The sequence below is a fragment of the Citrus clementina genome, unplaced genomic scaffold, assembly GCF_000493195.1.
Source record: "Citrus clementina cultivar Clemenules unplaced genomic scaffold, Citrus_clementina_v1.0 scaffold_8, whole genome shotgun sequence".
Lineage (NCBI taxonomy): Eukaryota > Viridiplantae > Streptophyta > Magnoliopsida > Sapindales > Rutaceae > Citrus > Citrus x clementina.
The window spans coordinates 604,721-622,559 of record NW_006262022.1 but is presented as its reverse complement, the minus strand read 5'-3'; the positions used below and the strand labels follow the sequence as shown (position 1 = coordinate 622,559).

The 17,839-nt window shown below is 40.2% G+C and overlaps 5 protein-coding genes across 5 annotated transcripts; all 5 read left to right on the top strand.

Moving 5' to 3' along the window:
* Nucleotides 1-6,086: 6,086 nt before the first annotated feature.
* Nucleotides 6,087-8,333, top strand: LOC112096119. Its single transcript, XM_024179023.1, has 2 exons — nt 6,087-7,539; nt 7,900-8,333. The coding sequence occupies exons 1-2, from the start codon at nt 6,087-6,089 to the stop codon at nt 8,331-8,333; spliced, it is 1,887 nt and encodes a 628-aa protein (XP_024034791.1).
* Nucleotides 8,334-11,964: 3,631 nt separating this feature from the next.
* On the top strand, nt 11,965-12,393 carry LOC18033791 (auxin-responsive protein SAUR64). The gene has a single exon (XM_006422439.2). The coding sequence runs from the start codon at nt 11,965-11,967 to the stop codon at nt 12,391-12,393; it is 429 nt and encodes a 142-aa protein (XP_006422502.2).
* Nucleotides 12,394-13,572: 1,179 nt separating this feature from the next.
* Nucleotides 13,573-13,983, top strand: LOC18034061 (auxin-responsive protein SAUR64). Its single transcript, XM_006422438.1, has one exon. The coding sequence runs from the start codon at nt 13,573-13,575 to the stop codon at nt 13,981-13,983; it is 411 nt and encodes a 136-aa protein (XP_006422501.1).
* Nucleotides 13,984-14,731: 748 nt separating this feature from the next.
* Nucleotides 14,732-15,290, top strand: LOC112096213 (auxin-responsive protein SAUR68-like). The gene has a single exon (XM_024179389.1). It carries the CDS (start codon nt 14,793-14,795, stop codon nt 15,216-15,218), a length of 426 nt encoding a protein of 141 aa, XP_024035157.1. The 5' UTR covers nt 14,732-14,792; the 3' UTR covers nt 15,219-15,290.
* Nucleotides 15,291-15,993: 703 nt separating this feature from the next.
* On the top strand, nt 15,994-16,371 carry LOC18033840 (auxin-responsive protein SAUR63). Its single transcript, XM_024179020.1, has one exon. It carries the CDS (start codon nt 15,994-15,996, stop codon nt 16,369-16,371), a length of 378 nt encoding a protein of 125 aa, XP_024034788.1.
* The last annotated feature ends 1,468 nt before the right edge of the window (nt 16,372-17,839 follow it).

The window sequence follows — 17,839 nt, the reverse complement described above, 5'->3', positions numbered from 1 at the left end:
CTTTTTCATTTTTTAGTATGCTGTACCTGTACTTGGTTAAGTACTCTCTCCATAGTTTATAAATTCTATTTTTTGTTTTTCCCTCTTCTTTGAATACAAAGACAAGATTTTGACCTTATATGTTTTGCCACCATTAGGCTCCCATTTGAATCTTTTTTACGTTACTTTGTTTGACCCAGAGTAATTTTTCGTACAAAAAGTACAAAAGCAGTTATAAACCACGCAATCTGGTAGGGTTTTTGCTGATTACAAAATCCAATATGCGCAATCTTTTGGAAGAACTCTAAATCTTTGAATTGAACATGCCTGAGACGGCTGAAACACTTACAGAACTCTTAACTAACTGATAATGAGACAAAATCGTAGTATAAAACCGAAGGATTCTTTGTACAAAACAAGAACTGATTCAGTGTTTTAACAACCTTGATAGTAGATAATTAAATCTTGTAGATTATTTTATTTTCTTGGTTAACAAAACAGACTTGATGTTAACTTTGTTGCATTCAGGAACTAGGCAAATACTGTCCATGTGCAATCCTTGCAAAAGAAGACAACTGCTCAACTAACTGACAAGTGACGTTGGGCATTGGCCTCCACTGAAAATCTGATTCTTATCAGAAGCCAAACAAAATCACAAGTCCGGCAATCAATATGCTTCGGTAATCACATGGCCATAGATCCTATCAACCCAACAGAAAGAAACATGGGCAGATGATGCTGTCTTTCCTCATCAATATAAATATGAACAAACCCTCCGTTGTTTCAGCGCCACAACACAATATCTTCTTACCAAGAAATCTCATTCTCTAGAGCTTGTATTTCCACTTTGTTCAAAAATCTTCAGCCTACAAACATGATCAACTCAAAAAGACTCATTGAATTGGCCAGAAAATGGCAGAAAATGGCAACAATAAAGCGGAGAAGAATTTCCTTCCCAAGAAGAGCTGCATCGCAGAACTCATCGGTTGCCAATAAAGGCCATTTTGTTGTGTACACCACTGATGAAAAAAGATTCACAGTTCCACTGGAATATCTAAGCAGAAATGTCTTCATAGAGCTCTTAAGAATGTCTGAAGAGGAATTTGGACTTCCATCTTTTGGACCTATCACTCTGCCATGTGATAGTACTTTCTTGAATTATGTTATGTCATTGATTAAAGGACGCATGCCCGAGGAACTGGAGAAAGTATTGCTAAATTTTCTACCAACTTCCCATTTCTCAGCTTCAACTTCTCTTGGTCTAGCCCAAAGCCATCAACTGACATTTATTTATAGCTATTGAAGAAACAAGTTCTAGACTTACTGTCTACGTATTTTACAACCCTGATGTGTTATAATTTCTTCAGTTTGTAAATATCAAATGAAAAAACTTTGTTCCAACTTCCAACCATTTTGTCCCCAAACGAATGTTATAATTTTACGAAGAATACTAGAATTCGTTTATATCTATTTTAATTTGTTTATACCTGACACACTTTGTATTTCTTTCACTTGTAGTGTTTCTAGTACAAAATTAATTTATTTTGACAATTACTGGTTTAACAAATTTGAGTAAGCATCATCTTGTATAATTCTTTCAGCTTTTGATTGGTCCTTTAATAATAGGTAAAGCCGTAAAGGATCACATTGTTAATTTTTTCAAATAATTCAAACGAAAAACCACAATAAGTGGGGTCTTGTATATAAAATAAAAAAAAAAAACAATAGAGGATTTTTCCCAAGAAACTACGCAGAAAAGGGTAAGTGATGATAATTAGATAAACAATAAATATGACAACAGATTGTAAAGTTACGGTGAAAGTCAAATAAACTTTTATGTTAGACTTGTTTTTATGTTACATATAAATAGCATTACCCATGTTGGCTTGCATCTCTTTTCCTGCCAGCAGAAACTTGCTGGCATGAATTATGAAATTAATAACTGTAGAAGCAATGAATTTTTCTGGGTTATGATTTGCTTTTCAAATGAGAATTCAACGAGTATAGAGTTATCCACAGAAGTTCTGCCACTCAGATACCAAGCATCTTGGGTCGGATGTCTTTGGTTAATTCTGTTTTATTTGAGTACAGATTCAGAAATGATTAATGCAACAATGTTTATATCTATATACATATGGTTAAGAAGAGACTATTTCATGTCAATTTGAGTCATCACCAATTTTAGACCCACTTGGTCTGGAAGAAATGATAACGGTGTCCTGCTATGGTCCACTGCCATGTGCTCAGTTCTAGCCGTTTCTGTCTGGTTCACATGCTTTTGTTTTACTTGAGTTCGACAGAAGAGAAGCAAACATTAGAGGGACTCTCTCTTTCCTGATGACTACAAAAACTATTCTGTAACATCCCGGCTCCTTTGGGAGATGTTACCAACCATTCCATTCATCAATCTCTAATTATAACAAAGAAATATCTATAAAGGCCCAATTAAATTTGGAGGGTCACAAATTCTCCCATCCTTAAATAAATTTTGTCCTTGAAATTTGTATATGGCAATGTACTCAATCTTCACCTTGAAGTATAATCATAACTTAAATAAAAATATAACCTCAATAAAAAAAAAAAAATCATCTGTGTCAAATTATCAATTAATCCATCAGTAACAAAGTTGGAACTCCATGAATAAACCTCAAGTCGTCAATTCTCACAATTCAATGTATCAAAGTTGCAGTTGTCACAACTCTCCCCCTCTTAAAAGAATGTCATCCTCGAAATTCATTACTAATAATTTATAAGAATATAGGAATTGATTAATTAAATGACATTACTACACCATTGTTGAATTTATAGCAATGCTCAATACTCAACCATGACCATACAAAAAGGATTCTCCTTTCATGCTTTGTTAATCCTAAACAAAAGGTTTTCATCAATTACCGCAAAATCAATCATGCTTGCACTATTTTTCCATCAGCCTCCAGCCTTCTAAAATCAGACGCAATACTTATTACCTTCGCAGAGATCATGTTGCCACAAAAAAAAAAAAAAAAAAAAAATTCCTGTCCGAAATCTATTTTCAGGGCTAAGAGTTCACGTATCTTTTCAAAAGTCGTATAAGTAAGTGAAAATTTAATTATAGTCATTTTTAATAAACAGTTTTTTTCAAATAATCATTTCAATATCTAATTTAACAACAAAAAGCTTTTGATAGAAAACCTTCAAAACATAAAAGCTTAACATAAACGCATATAAGAAGAAACAGCACATTATCAATAAAAATCTCTATAAACTTTTGAGTTCTAAAACTCATCAAATAATCACGCTTGTGCAAACATCACAAAAAGTCATTGATCCCACATGCCTACTTCAAAATCTTTGCTAGAATGCTAGTCCTTACAACAATATACACATATAACCTTACAACAATATACACATATAACTCCGATAACAAACATACTTGAGTCCAGATCTGATGATCAAATAATAAATACATCAATAACTGAACATAAAAAATAAATAATAAATAGTAAGACCAGTTCCATAACAAAACATACCTTTCAGAGATCATACTTACAAGTAGGGTTTTTAAAATTAAAATTTTCATAGCTCAATTCTTTCCAAAACTATTGAAAATAATTCTGTCTCCGACCTCATCAAATCTATCATACATTTTCTGTTTTTTGAATATACTTGCTTTAAAAATACAAAACAATTTATCATAAAATCATGGAAATTTCCGAAAACATACTAGACATGTAGACAACTCACTGTTCCAAATTTCGTAATTTTTGAAGAACTCTAGATGTAACAAAAGAGTCTAGAAATTCATATTTTTCCATGGAACCAGAAAATTTCAGAATTTCAAACTTCAATTTGAAAAATTCATAACAAATTGGGTTCACATTTGATTTCATTGAAACAAGTTTCAAAACATTATTTTAGATGTCTAGATTAATGTTTAGGGAATGAAATAGGGTGACCAAGATAAAGGTGTTTGCTCATACATTATCGTGCTCTCCTCAAAGTAAAAGTGAGCAAATGGTTGAGCAGATCATCTCGACCAGAATAATATGTGGTGACCTCGAGCACATCACCTCGGCCAGGATGTTATTGGTCACCTCGACCAGGAAGTCACCAGGAAGCACGTCATCCGCGAGGCCAATTTCCTGCAAGAAGCATAAAGCCATTCCTGCTGTATTCTTGCTAAGGGTTGATTCGAGGAGACCCGGTCAACGACAGTTGGCGAGGCATGCTCTCCAGCCCGAGAATCTAGGCACGAAGGCCACGCAACCACCCATGACTACGGAAATGGGGAATCCACGTTCGAGAGGTGAAAGGATAACGGACGTAGACTGCGAAAAACTGGGATTCAGAGGAAGCCTATAAAAAGGTAGCCAACGAAGGTAAAAGGGTTAGCATTTTTTAGATTAGAAGGGAGCTAACGAAAAAAGCCATAAGATCTGTGGTAGGCGTTCCCCGAACCTTCATATCTGACTTGAGCGTCGGAGGGTTTGCGCCGGGAAAACAACCGGCGTACTCTAACTTGTCTGTGTGCGCAGGAACCTCTGGAGAAGAAGCCTTACGAGGAGACCTCCTGGTCGTGGTGAAGTTGATCGAGCAGAGATCCTGGTCGTAGAACGAGGACAACCAGAATCTCGCATCAACATTTTGGCGCCGTCTGTGGGGAACTGATCAAAAAGCTTCTGTTGATAGCAAGAAGGGGAGTAAAGCAAGTGAAAAGCGATGGAAACAGGGGAAGCAATGCAGATAACATCCCTCGATACCCGAGTGGAAAACAAGAATGGCAGACAAGAACCTGTAGAGGATCTGGAAACTGTAAGCCTGGGACCAGAGAATCCGGGAAAGACAATCAGAATCGGGTCGAGACTTAAGGGAGAGCAAAAGCAGAAGTTGGTGAAATGCTTACAGGCTCATGCAGATGTGTTTGCTTGGACACATGAAGACATGCCAGGGATTGACCCTGAGGTAGCATGTCATAAGCTGGCAATAAAGAAAGGTGCTCGGGCAGTAAGGCAGAAGAGGAGGTGCTTCAACCAGGAGAGGTATGAGGCTATAAATGGCGAGGTGGAGAAGCTCTTGAGAGCAGGGTTCATTCGGGAAGTCAATTACCCTGAATGGATATCGAATGTGGTGTTGGTAAAGAAAGCGAATGGCAAGTGGAGGATGTGTGTGGATTTCACAGACCTCAATAAGGCGTGCCCAAAGGACAGCTTCCCTTTACCAAAGATCAATCAGCTAGTAGATTCAACGGCTGGACACGCTCTGCTTAGCTTCATGGACGCGTTCTCGGGATACAACCAGATCCCCATGTACGAGCAGGACGAGGAGAGCACGGCTTTCATCACTAACCAGGGTTTGTTCTGTTATAGGGTAATGCCATTTGGTCTCAAAAATGCTGGGGTCACCTATCAGAGGCTGGTGAACAAAGTCTTTAAGCCGTTGATTGGGAAAACCATGGAGGTGTACGTGGATGACATGATCACCAAGTCCAAAATCCCGAAGGAACATGTCAGACACCTCGAGGAGACATTCGAGCTTTTGAGGAGGTATAAGATGAAGCTCAACCCGGAGAAATGTACTTTTGGGGTCAAGTCGGGGAAGTTCATTGGATTCATGGTGAGTCATTGGGGGATCGAAGCAAATCCCGAAAAGATCCAGGCGATCGTGCAGATGAGGTCTCCTCGTAGCCTGAAGGAAATACAAAGCCTTACGGGGAGATTGGCGGCATTGAGCCGATTCATATCCAAGGCTACAGATAAGTGTCAACCATTCTTTCAAGTGATAAGGAGGGGAAAGAAAACAGAGTGGACCCCGGAATGCGAGGAAGCCTTTCAGAACTTGAAGCAGTATTTACAGCAAGCCCCTCTGCTATCCACACCGAGGGATGGGGACAAGTTATTTTTGTATCTGGCGGTATCGGATCGGGCCGCCAGTTCTGTTCTGGTGAGAGAGGAAGAAGGAGTTCAGTATCCAATATACTACACCAGTAAGGCCCTGCTCGACGCTGAGACCAGGTACCCACCGTTGGAGAAACGGGCACTTGCCCTTGTGGTTGCTGCTCTTGTGGATTCATGGTGAGTCATTGGGGGATCGAAGCAAATCCCGAGAAGATCCAGGCGATCGTGCAGATGAGGTCTCCTCGTAGCCTGAAGGAAATACAAAGCCTTACGGGGAGATTGGCGGCATTGAGCCGATTCATATCCAAGGCTACAGATAAGTGTCAACCATTCTTTCAAGTGATAAGGAGGGGAAAGAAAACAGAGTGGACCCCGGAATGCGAGGAAGCCTTTCAGAACTTGAAGCAGTATTTACAGCAAGCCCCTCTGCTATCCACACCGAGGGATGGGGACAAGTTATTTTTGTATCTGGCGGTATCGGATCGGGCCGCCAGTTCTGTTCTGGTGAGAGAGGAAGAAGGAGTTCAGTATCTAATATACTACACCAGCAAGGCCCTGATCGACGCTGAGACCAGGTACCCACCGTTGGAGAAATGGGCACTTGCCCTTGTGGTTGCTGCTCGGAAGTTGAGGCCATATTTTCAGGCATTCCCAGTCTCGGTTATAACAAACCAGCCATTACGTCAAACTCTGCACAAGCCCGATGCTTCTGGTCGGCTCGTCAAGTGGGCTATAGAGCTGAGCGAGTTCGACATAGACTACAAACCCCGAGCAGCGATGAGGGCTCAGGCAATGGCCGATTTCGTAGCAGAATTCACAGAGCCTGAAGTATGTTTAGACCAACAAGATGTAGTTGCAGACAGTGGCGAAGCTCAAGTATGGCAAATGTCTGTAGATGGGTCATCAGGGGAGCAGGGATTAGGAGCATGGATTGTATTGGAAGGCCCGGAGGGGGAGGAGATCTCTTATGCTGTAAAGTTAGAATTCGCAGCAACAAATAACCAAGCAGAGTATGAAGCCTTGATAGCAGGATTGGAACTGGCTAAGGCCGTGAGAGCAGATAGAGTGAAGATCAGAACTGATTCCCAGCTGGTTGCGAATCATGTCAGTGAAAGATTCCAACCAAGAGAGGAGAAGATGGAGCAGTACTTGAAGATAGTCAGGCAGATGATGGAAAAATTCAAAGCGGTGGAGGTAGTACAAATTCCAAGGGAGCAGAATAGTCGAGCAGATATTCTGGCCAAGATGGCAGCGGTAGCAGACCCAAAAATGCCAAAGTCGATCCCTCTGGAGGTGAAGTCCAGCCCGAGCATCGAGCCGAATTCGGGGGTGCTGCGGATAGAACAAAAATGCTCGTGGATGGACCCGATAGTTTCATACCTTAGAGACGGGGTATTACCACCAGATAAGCTGCGAGCTCGGAAGATTAGAGCCCAGGCCTCGAGATACACGATGATTGATGGGATACTGTATCGGCGAGGATATACACTACCTTTCCTTCGATGTTTGGATGAGGACGACGCGGATTACGTACTGAGAGAAGTACATGAAGGAATTTGCGGGAATCATTCTGGTGGGAGATCCCTGGCCCACAAGATTCTAAGGCAGGGATATTTCTGGCCGAAAATGCACCAGGATGCACAGGAGAAGACCAGGAGCTGTGTAAGCTGCCAGAGTTTTGCAAGTTTCCCCAACCAACCACCAGAGAAGCTCACCTCTATGGCCTCCCCTTGGCCATTTGCTCAATAGGGAATTGATCTGATCGGCCCGCTGCCAAAGGGACGAGGAGCAGCAACACATGCAATAGTTGCTATAGATTACTTCACGAAGTGGATAGAGGTCGAAGCCCTTAGCAGGATTACAGAGAAGAAAACGACAGACTTTGTGTGGAGAAACCTGGTCTGTCGATACGGGATCCCTTATGCCTTGGTAACGGATAATGGCAGGCAGTTCGATAATCACAGCTTCAGGGATTTCTGCCAGAACCTCGGGATAGAGCTGAAGTATTGCTCGCCTGCTCACCCTCAATCGAATGGACAAGTAGAAGCAGCCAACAAGACCATCAAGAGACTTTTGAAAACCAGGCTTGGAGCAAAAAAGGGTACATGGGTTGATGAGCTGTCAGGTGTCCTATGGGCATACAGGACAACCCACAAAACAGCAACTGGGGAGACACCGTTCGCCCTGGCTTTCGGACATGAAGCGGTCGTACCAGCTGAGATAGGAACGACCACGCACCGGACAGACCATTTCAATGAGCAGGAGAACGACGAGCAGATGTGTTTGAATCTTGATCTGCTAACGGAGAAGAGGGAGCAAGCAGCTGGTCGATCAGCCGTTTACCAGCAAAGGGTTGCTCGCTATTATAACCAGAAGGTGAATGTACGACAATTCAGGGTCGGAGACTGGGTACTGAGAAGAGTGAATCAGAGCACCAAAGATTCGACTCAAGGAGTGCTGGGACCGAATTGGGAATGACCATATAGAGTCAAGCAGATAGTGGGACCCGGAGCTAACAAGCTGGTTCGCACGGACGGCCACGAGGTGAAACGCCCATGGAACGCAGCACACCTCCGAAAATACTTCCAGTAAGACTTGTTCACATTTGAAAGCTATTTATGTTCATGTTCATTATCGTTTATCTTTTACGCTTTATGTCCAAACAATTTCATGTAAGTTGAATCCTGCCATTAATGGAACGTCGAGGAATTTCATTCGCTTGAAACTGTGAAAATTTCCAAAGGCATGCAAAGGCTCATCAAAGTCTCAAAGCCTGTTTTATGGCGAGACAGAAGCCAAGCGTGCCAGGGTCTGCTCGACCACGAGAAGGCGAGCAAAATCCCAATCCTCGAAGAATCAAAGGCATGCAAAGGCTCATCAAAGTCTCAAAGCCTGTTTTATGGCGAGACAGAAGCCAAGCGTGCCAGGGTCTGCTCGACCACGAGAAGGCGAGCAGAATCCCAATCCTTGAAGAATCAAAGGCATGCAAAGGCTCATCAAAGTCTCATCAAAGTCTCAAAGCCTGTTTTATGGCGAGACAGAAGCCAAACGTGCCAGGGTCTGCTCGACCACGAGAAGGCGAGCAGAATCCCAATCCTTGAAGAACCAAAGGCATGCAAAGGCTCATCAAAGTCTCAAAGCCTGTTTTATGGCGAGACAGAAGCCAAGCGTGCCAGGGTCTACTCGACCACGAGAAGGCGAGCAGAATCCCAATCCTTGAAGAACCAAAGGCATGCAAAGGCTCACTAAGTCTCAAAGCCTGTCTTATGGCGAGACCAGAAGCCAAGCGTGCCAGGATCTGCTCGACCACGAGAAGGCGAGCAGAATCCCAAGCATTGAAGAATTTACTAAGGCATGCAAAGGCTCACCAAGTCTCAAAGCCTGTCTTATGGCGAGACCAGAAGCCAAGCGTGCTAGGATCTGCTCGACCAAGTGAAGGCGAGCAGACTCCCAAACGTTGTAAAAATTCCTAAGGCATGCAAAGGCTCACCAAAGTTTCAAAGCCTGTCTTATGGCGAGACCAGAAGCCAAGCGTGCCAGGATCTGCTCGACCACGAGAAGGCGAGCAGAATCCCAAGCATTGAAGAATTTACTAAGGCATGCAAAGGCTCACCAAGTCTCAAAGCCTGTCTTATGGCGAGACCAGAAGCCAAGCGTGCCAGGATCTGCTCGACCACGAGAAGGCGAGCAGAATCCCAAGCATTGAAGAATTTACTAAGGCATGCAAAGGCTCACCAAGTCTCAAAGCCTGTCTTATGGCGAGACCAGAAGCCAAGCGTGCCAAGATCTGCTCGACCACGAGAAGGCGAGCAGAATCCCAAGCATTGAAGAATTTACTAAGGCATGCAAAGGCTCACCAAGTCTCAAAGCCTGTCTTATGGCGAGACCAGAAGCCAAGCGTGCCAGGATCTGCTCGACCACGCGAAGGCGAGCAGAATCCCAAGCATTGAAGAATTTACTAAGGCATGCAAAGGCTCACCAAGTCTCAAAGCATGTCTTATGGCGAGACCAGAAGCCGAGCGTGCCAGGATTTGCTCGACCACGAGAAGGCGAGCAGAATCCCAAGCATTGAAGAATTTACTAAGGCATGCAAAGGCTCACCAAGTCTCAAAGCCTGTTTATGGCGAGACAGAGCAGACCACTAAAGTTTCCAGTCTTGATTCGTTTCACTCTCAACACTAGAAACTGGGGGACTGGTGTTTAGGGAATGAAATAGGGTGACCAAGATAAAGGTGTTTGCTCATACATTATCGTGCTCTCTTCAAAGTAAAAGTGAGCAAATGGTTGAGCAGATCATCTCGACCAGAATAATATGTGGTGACCTCGAGCACATCACCTCGACCAGGATGTTATTGGTCACCTCGACCAGGAAGTCACCAGGAAGCACGTCATCCGCGAGGCCAATTTCCTGCAAGAAGCATAAAGCCATTCCTGCTGTATTCTTGCTAAGGGTTGATTCGAGGAGACCCGGTCAACGACAGTTGGCGAGGCATGCTCTCCAGCCCGAGAATCTAGGCACGAAGGCCACGCAACCACCCATGACTACGGAAATGGGGAATCCACGTTCGAGAGGTGAAAGGATAACGGACGTAGACTGCGGAAAACTGAGATTCAGAGGAAGCCTATAAAAAGGTAGCCAACGAAGGTAAAATGGTTAGCATTTTTTAGATTAGAAGGGAGCTAACGAAAAAAGCCATAAGATCTGTGGTAGGCGTTCCCCGAACCTTCATATCTGACTTGAGCGTCGGAGGGTTTGCGCCGGGAAAACAACCGGCGTACTCTGACTTGTCTGTGTGCGCAGGAACCTCTGGAGAAGAAGCCTTACGAGGAGACCTCCTGGTCGTGGTGAAGTTGATCGAGCAGAGATCCTGGTCGTAGAACGAGGACAACCAGAATCTCGCATCAACAATTAACATATCAAAAATCTAGATTCAAAATTCGTATGTATGTCAAAATTTCACAACAACCCTCCGTCAGCATAATTCTCTATAAATTCTGAGGTTACCAATACTCTTATCTAAACAAGCTTCACTTTAGATCATCAAAGACAAATAATTAACAATTATGAGGCTGTAGACCTCAAACCCAACTTTAACGTCAATAGACCGACAGGGGCTTTATTTTCTACCTATGACCATCAATAATAAAGAGTCTATAGAATCTTGTAATCTTTGCTCTGGTACCATCCGTAACACCTTGGCTCCCCAAGGCCGCTGGGAACCGAGATATTACGAGAGCATCCGATTCATCAATCGTTAATTATAATAAAGAAAATATCTACAAGGGCCCACTTAAACTCGGGGCGTTACAAATTCACATCCTTAGCCTTCTGTCAAGTGAATTCATCTCATTTTTGTAGCATTTTAAATTTATTTTGGCCTTTGAATTTTGCATTTTCATGAATGCAGTGATTACATTCATGCAAACTCAGTACTCTCTTCACAGTTTATTTTGACAAGATTCTCACCTTATAGGTTATTCCAACATATAAAGATCCAGAGATGTTGACCTCAGAAAAAGACAAACAGTTATGCAGTCTTATGGAAGCACACTAAATTTTTGAACATGCCTAAGACCGTTGCCAGACGTGGTAAACTACTAAGCAAGTGATAATGAGACATACTATAAAACTGAAAAGATTCTTAATTTGTAGAAAACAAGAATAATTTCAGTGATTTAACAACCTTGTTTATAGCTAACTAAGGCTGGTGGTTTATTTTGTTTTCCTGATTAGCCAAAACAGACTTGATGTTAACTTTCTGTCATAGAAATATTGAGTATTGAGTAGGCCAATACTGTCCTTGCATAAAACTGGCAGAAGAAGACAATTGCTCAACTAACTAGCTAGTGACAATGGCCTACCTTTTAATATTTGATTCTTCACAGAAACTAAACACAAACACAAGCCCAATGATCTCTTTGCTTCGTTGATCATATGGCCATCGATCCCATCTATCCAACACAGGCATATGATGCTGTCTTTCCTCATCTATAAATATATGACTAAACCCTCATTGCTTCTGCACAACAAACAATTATCTTCTTGTCAAGAAATTCCATCCAACCAGCTTCTAGTTTCACTTCTTTAAAAAATCTTCATTATACAATGATGACCAACTCAAAAAGGCTGATTCAATTAGCTAGAAAGTGGCAGAAAATGGCTGCAATGAAGCGGAAGAGAATTTCCTTCCCAAGAAGGGCAGCTGCGCAGAACTCATCAGTTGCCAATAAGGGCCATTTTGTAGTCTACACAACCGATAACATGAGATTCACAGTTCCATTGGAATATCTCAGCAGAAATGTCTTCATAGAGCTCTTAAGAATGTCTGAAGAGGAATTTGGACTTCCATCAAATGGACCTATCACTCTGCCATGTGATAGTACTTTCTTGAATTATGTAATGACATTGGTTAAAGGATGCATCCCGGAGGATCTAGGGAAAGCTTTGCTTACTTCTCTGCCAACTTGCTATTTCTCAGCTTCATCTTCTCTTGCGCTTGGACAAAGGCATCAACAGACACTTATATACAGCTATTAGATCTGATGTATACATTTTCCAGTTTTGATGTACTATACTTTCTTCAGTTTTGTAAACATCAAATGAAAATTCGGTTTCATTCCTAATTTCTGTCTCCAAATGAATGGCTGAATCTATCTATAAAGGACATAGAATTCGTCTAAATAATGATATTTGGTCAGTCATCAAGATTTAACAACAGAAGTCATCCACTCACTGCTGAATTTTTTTTACTTTTGCAAAGTCTGATGCAAGATTTATTCTGAAAATCACTATCTAGTCGGCGCAATATTAACAGATTTGATGAAGGATTATCTGATAAAGTCCGTCAGCTTATTATTTGTTCTGTACGGAGTGGTAAAGGCTCCTGTACTATCCTTTACATTTGTCACCAGGCCTTAACTCAATGAAGTTATCGATGATTCAAGCCACAATCTGCTTTGAATGGAGTCTCTTGTACTCGGAATCAGAAAACTCTCCTACGAAATAAAGCAGAAAAGATTAAGTAATGCCAATTCTACAACAAATATGTGGGAAAACTGGAAAGCTGTGGCAAAATTTACATGTTCTCCATGTTGCTGAACTTAGTTCACAAGAAACATGCTATGTTAATTCCTTGATTAAAAAAATTAATTCGTGAACTCTAGGAAGCACTTTCAGTAAACTAGAATTATTGACCTTTATGTTTGTTTGCTAGCAAGGCATGGAGATGTATTATGTATGTAACCATACTCTTAATCCTAATGATCTAGATTCTAATCTTTACTGTTCTTGTAGTTGTATTCGAGGTTTATAGGCTGTTAAAGGACATAACAACTTCCAGTTATCATATCACTAGGGACTAGGGAGTTTTGTTGTTTCCTTTTTCTTGTTTCTTAGTAATGTTGTACTTTGTGAATTACATGAAGATGCTAAAACTTTGGAAATTTCATTAGACCAAAGAATTCTGAGGGCGGCCATGAGTCAAAAATTACGTTTCCTTTTTGGCCACAAGACAAATTACTTGGTTATTTGGTTGAACTAATTTCTTGGATAAAACTCCAAAAGATGAAATGTATTCAGGCCTTAGTGTTATAAATAATGATTACCAACCCACTTCCATTGCATCCCAGTCAAAACAAAAATCCGGCTTTCAAGTTTCAATTAGTTATTATTCAGAGTTTTCTATACACCGTGATCAGTTCCAAGAAACTCTTCAAGATGGCAAGCAAATGGGAAATTTTTGCTGTCATCAAAAGGAAGGGAATTTCACTACCTAACAATGAAGCAGGACTTGTGAATGGTACAGCACAGCTTGCTTATAAGGGCCATTTCGTTGTCTATACGACTGATCAAGCCCGATTCTTGATTCCTTTGGAGTACCTTAGTAAAAGGATTTTCAGAGAACTATTGAAGTTGTCTGAGGAGGAGTTTGGGTTGCAGATCGATGGGCCTATCACATTGCCATGTGATGCATCCTTTATGGAGTACGTAATCTTGTTTCTACAGCGTGGTGGTGATAAACATGTAGAAATTTTTTTGCTAATGTCTGTTGTCACCAGTTGCGACTCATCACAATCACTTTTCCATGAAGAGCAAACAGAGCAGCAACTATTCATTTCTACTCCTTAATGAAGCAGAATCCTTTTGTAAATATTCACTAGATTTAAATATAAATTGTGTTTTGTGTAGAAACTAGGTGTCGATGTACTCCATGATCAGGTCCACATGCAAAGTTTGATCAGATTGTAAACTATAAAACTCGTTTGCTACAGAAGCATATTAGCATTACTCTTGCTGCTTTTAGACATCAGTATACTTAAGCCCACATGTTGTCTGCATCTACTTTATCTGCCAGCAGAAACTTGCTGGTATGAAGCTTGTAGCTTTAGGAAGCAATAAAGTTTCTTGGATGATGATTTGTTTTTCAAATAAGAAATCTGAACCGCTTTCAATTAGGCTATATTGAGCCACAGAAATTCTGTCAGGCAGATCACAAGCATCTTGCGGGGTCATATGTCCTTGTTTACTTTGTTTCGAAAACTATAAATGCAATGATACTCCTGCTCCTGCAATCTGCATTCATGTGGTTTAGTCTTTTTCTTGTGAATTTAAGCGAACACCAATTTTAGACCCACTTGGCAGGGAGAAATCAAATTGGCATCCTGCTATGGTCCACCATCATGTGTCAAGTTTTACACTTAACCAAACATGCGTCGGCCTAGATATCAATTTCTCCCTGGTATCACGTGGTTTTGTTTTTCAAATGCCATATCCTCAAAGAGAGCATCATTAAAGGACTGTCTCTAGCCTGGTGACTATATAACGTATCAACTTCCTTAGCGTTCTGTCAGGTGAAATTCATTGCATTTCAGTGTTCTTGAGATCCAATACCCTGTCTCTTAACACTCACAAGATCCCTCTAGTTAACAATAGGAAACATGATTACTCCAAAGAAGCTAATGAAATTGGCAAAGAAGTGGCAGAAACTGGCTGCAAGCAAACGCCTAAGAATCTCATTGCCAAGACCTACTGCTGGAGCTGCTGATGCAGAGAGCTGCAGCACATCATCAACGGCTGAAAAGGGTCACTTTGTTGTGTACACAACTGATCAGATACGCTTTGTGATTCCATTAAAGTATCTTGAAAACAACATCATAAGAGAGCTCTTTAGAATAGAAGAAGATGAGTTTGGAATGCCAGGCAGTGGACCTATCACTTTACCATGTGATGCAATAGTCATGGAGTACGTAGTCTCTTTGATTCAAAAGCACGTGGCAAAAGATGTAGAGAAGGCGATACTGTTGTCTTTGAGTGTCATTGGCCACTGTTTACCATCTTCATATCTCCAATCAGGAGCAATATAATCAACAACCACTGATTTGCAGCTTCGGAAGCAAAATTTAGCATGGTTTGATCTTTGAAAACAGCTTACAGAATAGTATTGTAAAATTTATACACTTTTACATTAATACAAATTCAAGTTCCTGCATCTGCTGTTTTTCGTGAGGCAAACGAGTATTTTTATTTTCCTTGTTACTACCAGTATGTAATGAAGTTCATAAAATAGCGCACTTGCTTTGATTATAAACTATCACTAAATTTAGTGATCTGATGAACTTTGAAGCTAAACTAACATGGTAAGACTTTCATTTCTTTCAAATTTAATTTTTCTGTTATGGAAGAAATACGCTGAAAGCAAAAGCTGCACAAAAATGTGAAGGGTGGCTATTTGCAGTTGGTTTCTCTAGAATTATGGAACATCAAAGGCGGTACTTGCATGATATTCACCACAATTGTGCACTGGAATTATGTTTACCAAAGGTTTGGAACTCAGATGGATATTTATTTACTGCACAGCTGGGACTGAAATGAAACTATGTTTGGACATCCAATTTCTGGCCTTGGTTTATGTTGTTAAACCTCTTGGCAGCAACCAAAAAAGACACTTTATTTGCTCTAGATTGATGAGTAGATATCAAACATATAACTAAATATGCCAGCCATTTCTGTAAATAACAATCACAAACTTTTTCTTTCAATGAATCCCTGCAATGTAGAAGCTGAATTTAAGGAACTGTCACTAGCTTTGCGAATATTTACCTTGCATTCTACTTAACTGACAACAAGTTCATTGGCAACATGATCAGTACTAAGAAGCTGATCAAACTGGCAAGAAAGTGGCAAAAACTAGCAGCAATAAGGCAAAAAAGAATCATGTCCACGATATTTAAGGGTGATGATGCAGAAAAATGTTACGTTAAAGGCCACTTTGTCGTGTACACTGTTGATCATAAACGATTTGTGCTTCCATTGGTGTATCTTAGCAACAATGTTGTTCAAGCACTAATGGAATTAGCAGAAGAGTTTGGACTGCCAACCAATGGTCCTCTCACAGTTCTTTGTGATACTGCCTTCATGGAGTATGTAGTCACTTTGATCAGTCACAATGTGAATGAAGATGCAGAGAGACCTCTTCTCACATTGATAGCTGGTAGTCATTGTGCATCATTTTCATAGATAGAACAAACCAATGAGCAATTTCTAATTCATGGCCTCTGAAGCATATCGCTACCTTGATTTTGTAAGTGTATAATAAAAATTGTAGCTTGATATAAACTGAAATACAGAAAAATTCTTTCCTGTTTCATGTTCTCCTTCTGCATTGTGGATCAGATCATAATCATTTCCATGGCATCAAATTTTTCAAGCCAGCTGTTTATCTGATCCGATGTTGCAAGTGTCATTAGTTATATATCAGTATATCAGTAAAAGCAAATCAACATAGTCATTAACACAAAAATTTTGTAAGCTGTCACATGTAATTTCATATATTGGGCTGTAGCATTCCATTTCAATCACAAAAAGGTAATGTACAACCAAATTTCATTGAAATTATCCAAAAAATCTGATCATGCTATGGCGTTATAGCACCGCAGCAGTTATCCCACAGTCATCTACACTTGAAAGAACATTCCATGTTATTTGATAGACTTTCGGAAGCACATAAAGAAAATGCAAATAGAATTCCACTAATATGGACAAATAAGGAATTGTTATTGTTTTAGGGACAAACCAAAAATATGATATTAACTGACTGACACGCTTGAGTGTGAGTAATCTGATTTATGCCAAGATATCAGAACCTAATCCATAGGAAGACTACTTTGGGCCACAGAATTATTCTGTTTAAACAGATCACACATGGTTTGTCCCCATTTCGTAGGTACATTGTAAAGCCTAAAATTTGTTTCATTTATTTCATGTATGTGTTTCATAATAGAGTATTTTATACTTATTATATGTAAGTGAATGATTAAAGTGCCTTTTGGATTTTGATTTTTTATATAGAATATATTATTTTATGTTAGTAATTATGTTGAATGATTAATGTTTGGTAAGTGGAGAAATTGGTGGAGTGGAGTAATGATTATGTTGAATGATTAATGTTTGGTAAGTGGAGAAATTGGTGAAGTGAAGTAATGATGTTGAATGATTAATGTTTGGTAAATGGAGATATTGGGGTAGAGTAATTATGCTAAATGATTAAGTTTGGTTGTATTTTTATTTTCTTTGTGTGTGGCTTGCGTGTGTGCCTTGATGTTGTATCTCATTTGCATTTAAAATTTTTCAAGAAGTGTTTGAGCAAAAGCTTCAAGTTTCAAAGGTGTAGTCTGGAGTGAAATTCTTGTTAGAGAGGTAAGTATTTATAATCTTTTGAATTTCTATTTTATGTGTGATTCTAGGTTATTAATTGAATGGTTTTGTGTACATTATCCTGAAAACTGTGAACAGTGCAGATTCAATGTTATATAAGTGCTGTTTTCGTTAAATCTCATGCATAAAACTTCATAACTTACTAAACTAACATTTTTATCTTTCTATCCATATGTTTATTGTCCAAAAACTCATTGCATATTAATTGTGCTGATTTTTCAAAGTTGGAATACTAGTACTGGAAAATTTCAATTTTCAGCAGCAATCCTCA